Source organism: Carcharhinus amblyrhynchos, chromosome 13, assembly GCF_965287045.1.
Source record: "Carcharhinus amblyrhynchos chromosome 13, sCarAmb.v2.hapA, whole genome shotgun sequence".
Lineage (NCBI taxonomy): Eukaryota > Metazoa > Chordata > Chondrichthyes > Carcharhiniformes > Carcharhinidae > Carcharhinus > Carcharhinus amblyrhynchos.
The window spans coordinates 8,146,309-8,156,745 of record NC_137336.1 but is presented as its reverse complement, the minus strand read 5'-3'; the positions used below and the strand labels follow the sequence as shown (position 1 = coordinate 8,156,745).

Genomic DNA, 10,437 nt, shown 5'->3' with positions numbered 1-10,437 from the left:
GCGGATCGGATGATGGGGTATGTCGATGCGGATGGGGATTTCCAGCTGTTGCGATCTGCTTCAAGTGTGAAACTGGTGTTCAACAATTTGCAGATTGTAAATAAAGACTTCCTGTCAGGAAAAGCAGTGAGCTTGTACGCAATCCTTTCAAATACATTTTCGTTCCCTCCCAAGCTGCCAGGAGAGGTTCGGTTAACAGTGCGGCTGTTGGATCTTTACCCCAGCGCATTGAAATCCTCACCTCCCCCTCCTCCCCAGGCTTAGATTCTCCCCAGCTCAAAAATCCACCCATAGCTGCCTCACAGTTTCAGGGACCCGGGTTCGGTTCCAGCCTCGGGTCACTGTCTGTGTGGAGTTTGTCACATTTTCCCCTGTGTCTGCACGCGTTTCCACCCACAATCCAAAGATCTGCTGGTTAGGGCGCATTGGCCGTGCTAAATTCTCCCTCAGTCTACCCGAACTGGTGTCAGAGTGTGGCAACCAGGAGGTTTTCACAGTAACTTCATTGCAATGTTAATATAAGCCTACTTATAACACTAATAAATAAACTTTAAAAAAGAACCATAGCATGATGCAGTATACAACAAACCATTCAGTCCATCATGCTTATACTAGCCCTTCCAAGGGGCCTTCCCACTATTCCAGACTCACTGATTCTTACCCACAGCCTCACAAACCCCTTCAAGTATTTATCCAATTCCTTTTTGAAGGTTTCGATTAAATCTGCTTCCACCACTCAAGGCAGCCCACTCCCCCTCACAGCAACTCACTGAGGCACAAGTTATTTCTGCCCCTCCAGCCTTTGGCTCATTTTTATTTAGTCAGCGGAAATAACCAATAATTCACACCTTTTAACTTGATCTGAGAGACTAGTGCAAGATAAAACCAGGTTATTTCTGGCTGTCAGGAGTTTGGATGGTAAAGAAGGGCGAAGGATGCTGTGGTTCGATTCTCAGGACAAGAGGCCGTTTCCAGTGGCCCAGATCATCGCCAAGGCCCAACGACATCTCAGCTTCAAAATCCTCGCACTTGCGCTCAGATCCTCCTGTGGCTTTGCCGGTCCCCACCGTCTCTGTGAACTCCTCCATTTCCACAATCCTTCGTGGAATGCACACACCTCCACCTCTGGCACATCCTTCCACCCCCACCCCGGCACATCCTTCCATTTCCACCCCCAACCCCTCTCCCTTCCACCCACCCTGGACCAATGTTAATCACTCCAACATTGACTGCTCTGCCATCGGGCATCAAGGCCCTAATCTCCAGATCATCTCATGATATTCACACTGGGCATCGCACCCCCCCTGTAGGATTTAAATCCCCTGGTTATTCACTCTTGTGAAAGCAAATCTGGTTCATTAATGTCCTTTAGAGAAGGAAATCTGCCGTCCTTACCTGGTCTGGCCCACATGTGACTCCCAAGCCACAGCAATGTGGTTGAGTCTCAACTGGCCTCTGAAATGGCACAGCAAGGGCTGGGGTTATTAAATTCTGGCCTTGCCAGTAATGCCCACATCCAATTAATGAACTTTTTAAAAAGCTGCTCCCCTCCCATAACCTATCTCCTCCTCACATTAACGCCTCAAATTCAACCCATCAGTTTAAAGCTTTGGTTGTCCGTGTTAATATCTCTGTCTGTGGTTCAGTGTCAAATAACACTGCAGTCAACATCCACAGTGGACAATGTAAATGTGTTCAAAGTGTCATCATGGGAAGTGTATAGGATGGGGGAAAAGAGGGTATCCCGCTAAAGTCGTGGACCAATCCTCTAGATGCCTCTGCTAATGTTGTGAGGACGTAGATTCAAATCCCACACAGCAACTGGTAGAATTTTTATTCTATTCATCGTGGGACATGGGCGTCGCTGGCTGGCCAGCATTTATTGCCCATCCCTAGTTGAGCTTAGAGGACAGTTGAGAGTTAACCACATTGCTGCAACTCTGGAGGCACACGTAGGCCAGACTAGGTAAGGACGGCAGATTTCCTTCCCTAAAAAGGCATTAATGAACCAGATGGGTTTTTCCAACAATGGTTTCACAGACATCAGCGTATTCTAAATTCCAGATTTTTTTTAATTGAATTAAAATTCCACCATCTACTGTGGCAGGATTCGAACCCAGGTCCCCAGGACATTAGCTGAGTTTCTGGATTAATGATCCAGCGATAATACCACTAGGCCATCAGCTCCCTGCTAGAATTTACATCCAATTCACTCTTGTGAAAGCGAATCTGGTTCACTAATGTTCTTTAGGGAAGGAAATCTGCCATTCTTACTCGGTCTGGCCTACATACGACTCCAGAGCCACAGCAATGTGGCTGACTCTTAACTGCCCTCTGAAATGGCACAGCAAGGGCCAGGGCAATTAGGGATGGGCAATAAATGATTCTGACCTTGCCAGCAATGCCCACATCCAGTGGATGAACTTTCAAAAAAACTGCTCCCAGAGTTTAAGCACAGAAGTCAAACTAAGGAAGTCTTCGCTGGAATGTTTCTCAATGTTAAAGGCGCTATACGAATGCAAGTTGTTATCGGTGACTAAGTTGACCTGCTGGAGATTAAGAAGTGAAACATGGCTGAAGCGGAGCGGTTGCTAGTGGCAACGGGACCATTGGCCAATATTGGGTTGACTCTCTTCTGAGAAATGAGGAAATTGGAAGCAAGAAAAACAGAAGTTGTGCTCAGATGAGACTTTTTCCAAACAGAGGGTTATGACACTGTTACCATGGAGATTTGCCTTGGACAGCGTAAATGGGTTCAAATGGCAACTGGAGAGCAAGATCGATGACCCTTGCTCCCAGCGCAAAACAAACACTGATTCTCCGAGGAGCAGTGCCGAGGGGGTGCCGCACCGTCAGAGGGGCAGTGCTCTGCTGTTATCCAGCAGTTTCTTTCAGATCTCGGGCTTCTGAAGTATTTCACTTTTAATCTAAAAGAAAATTCACGTGCTGACGTCACAAAGAACAAAACAAAGAGGCGAGAAACGTGGATAGTCACAAGTTTAATGAAATTTACAAAAAGGCAAGCTGGCGAGCAATGCAGGGGAGGGTTAAGAATCGTCATGCGGCTGAGACTGAACCACTGGAAATGTATCAGACTCCACATCAATTACTCTCACTGCCAAAACTGTTGGTTTCTACAACAAATCGGAGACTAGAGTGAGTGATCAGGCAAGCTGATCTCTCAGGCTAGGGTAGAGTCAATGATCAGGGGTAGTCAGTCAATGAAGTCTAACTGAGGTGTCACCTGATGCAATTTTTCGAAGCCATCTCAGCCTTTTGGCTCAGATGAAGTGTGACACCTCATCCCGGCAGCTTAGATCTTGTTTGTCTCATGCCTGGGAACCGCGAACTGGGCTCAAATTGGAAACTGTTTTTTTTTTAAAGGATGGAATAAAAGTTTTTAAAAAGTAATAGATTGGAGTTGTGCGATCCGATGGAACTCATTATCAAGCCCAGGATTGGCTGGTGTCTGTGTGTAAGCTCAAGGCTTCTAGAGTTGAATTGGAGATGAAAACATGATGGAATTTGTTTTAGTGGAGCTCAGGAGGGAAATTAGTGAATAAAACACTCAATTCCCAAAGAAAGAGGTGAGGAATTCCATTCCTGCCTCCTTGGACATTCCAAATTCCTGTCATTAAAAATGGATTGAGAAAAATGTGGATTACAAAGAAAGAGTTGTCATCCGAATAATGTTATTTTTGGAAAGCAGTTTTCTTTCACTCTGGTTGGGTTCATTGTGGGTACTTTCACCCAACAATTGAGGCAAAACTGAGAATAGTGGTCACGATTTTGAATTCCATTCCCCCTGGCAAATTTGTGATTTGACCCGGCAGTCAGGGAGGCGTGTGAAGGGTGAGGGAGTGGGGGGGGGGGGTAGGTGGGGGGTGAGGTGGAGAGTGCCAGGGTCAGGGTCAGGGTCAGGGGAGGTAGGGCAAGAGAGTGGAAGTGGGAGGGCAGGCGGAGAGGGTCAAGGGAGGTGGTGAGGTGGAGGGGTTGTGGGGGGGGGGGGGGGGGGGGGGAGGGGGTGCGGGTGAGGGGGAGGTAGGGCAGGAGAGTTTGGGGTGGGGGAGGATGTAGGAGATGGAAAGGGTGTAGGGAGGGGAAGAATCTGGAGATGGAGAGGGTGGGGGTGACATATGGAGAGTGTGGGGAGAGGGAGGAAATGGGAGATGGAAAGGATGAGGAGTGTGGGAGGGTGAGGCTGGTGAAGAAGTTGAGGGGAGGCAGAAAATCGGAAGATGGACAACAGGGATGGAGATTTGGGAACTTAAAAAAAAAATCGGGAAGATTTCTTAAATAATTTACAGTTTCAGAAGAAAACCTTTCAAACACGAAATGAGAGCGATATCTTGAAAGCAATATTAATAAAATGTAACTGAAATATTTGTGAAACTTGGAGGTCAAACAGCAGGCAGGCAGAGTGAGGAGTTCTTGAAAAGAGGGAGTGAAGTGGAGAGATCTCGAGGCAGGAGAGGAGAGACTGGAGGTGGAGTTAACAGTGGCTACAGGAGCCATAGCGACGGGAAGGGAAGGCAGGGATTCTTAACTGGACGCAGTTCCGGACTGGCATGGAGCTGCTTTGAAAATGAGGGTCGCAGATCCTAACCAGCAATCCTTCAAGATCCAGCAGAGCTTGTAGAAGACTAGGGTGACAAGGTTGTGTGGCATCAAGGCAGTTTGTGGGGCACGGTGCCCTCATGGTGGGTGGCATGTTGGTGGCTGGGATTAGGTGAACCTCCCCGGTGGAGAGGCAGAGGAGTCACATCTGCAGAGCTGAGCACCGCAAAAGTCTTCGTGAAATGTTTCACCCCAGAGCTCGATGCTGGCTGAAGAAATTTAGGCCTCTGGTGGCTGGACTGTGGAATTATGGGAGGTGTTTGGCTGCATTAAATACCTTGGACCACTTGGATGGTTAGCCATGACACACAAAGGCATCAAAAATAAAACTCATCAAACTTAACTCCTGGCTCAACGTTCTGATAGACACAAATGTGGTGTGGGAGGGGGTGGGGTGGGGGGGTGAGGCAGTGGGTGGGAGGGTGACAATCCCTTTCCCGCGTTGACATCTAGACAGGCCCTGCTTCAGCACTGCAGCCTGATGGCCTCTGCCCTGTATCGCTCCAAAAAGGTAGAGGACAACAGCAACATGGTCCAACGGGTCAATCTCTTCTAGTCCTCATCGCCGCACAGGGCCAGCAGGACACTGCTGTAGTCTCCCGAAGTGTCTCCCTGCAAACAAACATCAAATTAATATCCTTCGCCCCATTACCTCCTGGGGAGGTCATGCAATCTGGACATAAGAACATAAGAACATAAGAAATAGGAGCAGGAGTAGGCCATCTAGCCCTTCGAGCCTGCCCCGCCATTCAATAAGATCATGGCTGATCCGTCGTGTCTCAGTTCCACTTTCCCGCCCTCTCCCCATAACCCTTAATCCCCTCGCTTATCAAAAACCCATCAACCCGCGTCTTAAAAATATTTAGCGAGGCAGCCTCCACCACTTCAATGGGCAGAGAATTCCAGAGATTCACCACCCTTTGAGTGAAGAAGTTCCTCCTCAACTCTGTTCTAAACCGCCCCCCCCTTTATCTTGAGGCTGTGCCCCCTAGTCCTACTGTCCTTTCTGAGCAGGAAGAGTCTCTCCACCTCTATCCTATCCATCCCATTCATCATCTTATACGTCTCAATGAGATCTCCCCTCATTCTTCTAAACTCTAACGAGTACAAGCCTAGTTTATTCAGCCTCTCCTCATAGCTCAACCCCCTCAACTCCGGTATCAGCCTAGTAAACCTCCTCTGCACTCCCTCCAAGGCCAAAATATCCTTGCGCAAGTGCGGCGACCAAAACTGCACACAGTACTCCAGCTGCGGCCTCACCAATGCCCTATACAGCCGCAGCAAGACCTCCCTACTTTTATATTCAATCCCCCTCGCTATGAAGGCCAGCATCCCATTCGCCTTCCTGACCACCTGCTGCACCTGCAGGCTGGGTTTTTGCGACTCATGCACAAGGACCCCGAGGTCCCTCTGCACCGTCGCCTGCTGCAGTTTTTCTCCACGTAAGTAATAATCCTTCCTACCATTATTCCTACCAAAGTGGACCACCTCACACTTGCCAACATTAAATTCCATTTGCCAGTTCCTGGCCCATTCGCCCAGCCTATCTAGATCCTTCTGCAGACTCTCCACACCCTCCGCGCAATTTGCCGTTCCACCAATCTTGGTGTCATCAGCAAATTTCGACACCCTACACTCGGTTCCCTCCTCCAGATCATCTGGACAGAGAAGGAGGCCATTTTGCCTATCGTTACAGTTTCAGCCCTTTTTGAAAATGTTATCCAATTAGAACCACTCCCCTTTTCACTACTGCCATGCATTTTTTTTTTAAACTTTCCAGTATAAACCTAATTCCTTTCGGAAAAGGTATTGTTAAACCTGCTTCCACCACCCTCTCAGATCACAACTTGCCATGTGAAAAAAGTTCTCCTCATCGCACCTCTGTTTCTTTGTTATCTGTTCCCTGTGATTATTGACCCTCCTACCCAGTGGGAACGGTCCTCCCTTTTTACCCAGAATCCCTACAGTGCACAAGCCATTTGGCCCATCGATCTGCACTGACAACAATCCCACCCAGGCCCTATTCCTGTAACCCTTTATTTACCCTGCTAATCCCCCTGACACTAGGGTTAATTTATCATGGCCAATCAACCTAATCTGCATATCTTTGGAGAGTGGGAAGAAACTGGAGCACTCAGAGGAAACCCACGCAGACATGGGGAGAACATGCAGTCTCCACACGGACAGTGACCCAAGGCCGGAATTGAACCTGGGTCCCTGGCGCTGAGGCGCTGCGCCACCTTCTGATATTTTATCAGAACTCCTGATTTTGAATACGTGTATCAAATCTCCCCAATTCCTCCTCTGCTTTGCGAATCAACCCGAGATTCTCCGGTCTCTTCAACTCTTGTTACTGCCCCAACTCTGCAACCTCCTCCAGCCCCCCAGCTCTCCAGGACCTGTCTGTTCCTCCAATTCTGGCCTCTCATACAAGTTCACTCCACCTCTGGCGGCCCTCTTCTGCCTGAGCTGGAAAATCTGGAATTCCCTCCCTGCCCAAATCATCTCGCCCTCTCCTCCTTTCACACACTCCTGAAAACCGACCACTTTGGCCAAAGGTGTGGTTTTCCAGCCCCGCCTGGCACTGGAATTGTCCAGACTCGTGGAGAGTCAGTGGACTTTTGGCCAGATGGCGGAATCTCCTGTGGAAGGTACGGCCGCGATGGGGTCAGAAAATCCCAGCCCATGGTTTTGGTCAACTGACCCAAAATCCCCTTGTGTGGTGTCACATTTGGACATGGTGGAATCTGAGCACAATCCTAGATTGTGTACAATGCAGGAGGTGGCCATTTGGCCTGCCTTGTCTCTGCTGGCCCTCTGAAGGAGCAATTCACCTACTGCCTGTTCCCATAGCCAGGCAAATATTCCAAATAATGATCCAGATTAGAACTCCAAATTGAAGGTGGAGGTTATAGTGGATGCCTTGGTGGTTATTTTCCAGACGTCGCTGGATTCCGGGGAAGTGCCGGAAGATTGGAAAACGGCTAATGTTACGCCGTTGTTTAAGAAGGGTGCCAGGCAAAAGGCGGGGAATTATAGGCCTGTTAGTTTAACGTCTGTGGTAGGTAAAATGTTAGAATCCGTCATTAAGGAGGAAATTGCGAGGCATCTTGAAGGGAATTGCTTGATAGAGCAGACGCAGCACGGTTTCATTAAAGGGAAGTCGTGTCTGACAAATTTACTGGAGTTCTATGAGGATGTGTCTAGGGCAGTGGATAGAGGAGAGCCGGTGGATGTGGTCTTTCTGGATTTTCAGAAGGCGTTGACAAGGTACCTCACAAGAGGTTATTGCAGAAGGTCAGGGGGCATGGAGTTGGGGGTAGGGTGTTAGCGTGGATGGAGGATTGGTTGTCAAATAGGAGGCAGAGAGGGGGGTCAATGGGTGCTATTCGGATTGGCGGTTGGTGACTAGTGGGGTGCCCCAGGGGTCGGTGCTGGGGCCTCAGCTATTTACCATTTATATAGATGATCTGGAGGAGGGAACCGAGTGCAGGGTGTCGAAATTTGCTGATGACACCAAGATTGGGGGAAAGGCAAATTGTGCGGAGGGTGTGGAGAGTCTGCAGAAGGATCTGGATAGGCTGGGCGAATGGGCCAGGAAATGGCAAATGGAATTTAATGTTGGCAAGTGTGAGGTGGTCCACTTTGGTAGGAAGAATGGTAGGAAGGACTATTACAAACGGGGTGAAAAACTGCAGCAGGCGACGGTGCAGAGGGACCTCGGGGTCCTTGTGTATGAGTCGCAAAAACCCAGCTTGCAGGTGCAGCAGGTGGTCAGGAAGGCGAATGGGATGCTGGCCTTCATAGCGAGGGGGATTGAATATAAAAGTAGGGAGGTCTTGCTGCAGCTGTATAGGGCATTGGTGAGGCCGCAGCTGGAGTACTGTGTGCAGTTTTGGGCGCCGCACCTGCGCAAGGATATTTTGGCCCTGGAGGGAGTGCAGAGGAGGTTTACTAGGCTGATACCGGAGTTGAGGGGGTTGAGCTATGAGGAGAGGCTGAATAAACTAGGCTTGTACTCGTTAGAGTTTAGAAGAATGAGGGGAGATCTCATTGAGACGTATAAGATGATGAATGGGATGGATAGGATAGAGGTGGAGAGACTCTTCCCGCTCAAAAAAGACAGTAGGACTAGGGGGCACAGCCTCAAGATAAGGGGGAGGCGGTTTAGAACGGAGTTGAGGAGGAACTTCTTCACTCAAAGGGTGATGAATCTCTGGAATTCTCTGCCCGTTGAAGTGGTGGAGGCTGCCTCGCTAAATATTTTTAAGAAGCGGGTTGATGGGTTCTTGATAAGAGAGGGGATTAAGGGTTATGGGGAGAGGGTGGGAAAATGGAACTGAGCCACGACAGATCAGCCATGATCTTATTGAATGGCGGGGCAGGCTCGAAGGGCTAGATGGCCTAATCCTGCTCCTATTTCTTATGTTCTTATGTTCTTATGAAGGTGTTGGTGAACTGGGAGCTGCTGCAAGTCAGCAGGCACAAGGGATGATGGGACAAATCTCACCCTGATCCCAGCAACTAATTGGATGTCCTGCCGCAGAGAAGGAAAGTTGACATTGCTGGAGTAGAGTTAAGATTGGATGGTTGCTCCTGAAAACTTGCCTCTATAAAGGTGTGCAGCGATACATCGTACATCTGCTTGAACTCATGGCGGATGTTTAACAGATCAATTTCACTCCTGGACACCATAATCCTGGTCAGTGTTCGGTCATCAGTGCCTGCACCCTAAGAAAGCACATCAAAGATCAAAGTCAAGACCAAAAGTACAAGAGATGCACCATAGAAAGCATTCTTTCCGGTTGGTTCACAGCTTGGTATGGCTCCTGCTCTGCCCAAGACCGCAAGAAACTACAAAAAGGTCATGAATAAAACCCAGTTCATCACAAACCAGCCTCCCATCCACTGACTCTATCCACACTTTCTGCTGCCTCAGCGAAGCAGCCAGCATAGTAAGGACCCCACGCATCCCAGACATTCTCTCTTCATTCATCGGGAAAAAGATACAAAAACCTGAGTTCACATATTAACTGACTCAAGAACAGCTTCTTCCCCGCTGCTGTCAGACTTTTGAATGGACCTACCTTACATTAAGTTGACCTTTCTCTGCACCCTAGCAATCACTGTAACACTACATTCTGCAGTCTCTCCTTTCCTTCTCTATGAACAGTATGCTTTGTCTGTATACCACGCAAGAAACAATACTTTTCACTCTATATTAATATGTGACAATAATAAATCAAATCAAATTTCCTGGTCATTAAAAGCGATCTCAAACTAAGGCTTGGTTAGCTTAGATGGCTGGAGTGGGGTGTAGAATAATGCTCCCAGCAAGGGTTCAATAACAGTTCCCTGTTGCTTCAGGGGGACCTGCCCCCTCACCTTTCTCCTAGCTGGCTGAATGATGCTTTTCAAGCTGTGTATAACCAACTGTTTCTCTCAAACTGAGAAAAGTGCCTATAGGCCCTCCTGATCTATGCTTAACGACCAATCCAGGCACACTGGTTAGTGTTAGTGAATGGATGTGGAAGTTGGAATATACATAAGTCGGAAGGCAGCACAGATGTGGAGCGAGATTTTACAGCTCTAACGCCTGCGGGTTTCATCACGAGTAGGACGGGAAAATTTGGAGACCTGTTAAGAGTCAGCCGTGCTCCACAGTTTCCCACGATGCCACCAGTGTCAAAGCTGGAAAATCTCATCCGTACTTTCGGAAACATGCGAGGAGGATAAACTGGAGAACACACACCACTAATGAGGAATTCTCAAGGAAAAACAGGCCAGCGTTAAGAACTTTTGCCAACGATTACCAACAGT

The 10,437-nt window shown here is 48.5% G+C and overlaps 1 protein-coding gene across 1 annotated transcript in view; it reads right to left on the bottom strand.

The window, feature by feature from the left end:
- Nucleotides 1–4,067: 4,067 nt before the first annotated feature.
- anxa6 (annexin A6) overlaps nucleotides 4,068–10,437 on the bottom strand; it is an 84,862-nt gene continuing 78,492 nt past the window's right edge. The window contains exons 24-25 of the mRNA XM_080201255.1: nucleotides 9,226–9,348; nucleotides 4,068–5,229 (exon numbers count right to left, since the gene is read on the bottom strand). Of these exons, the coding sequence (XP_080057381.1) occupies nucleotides 5,170–5,229; nucleotides 9,226–9,348 (183 nt within the window). The 3' untranslated portion in view covers nucleotides 4,068–5,169. The remainder of the gene's footprint in view (nucleotides 5,230–9,225; nucleotides 9,349–10,437) is intronic.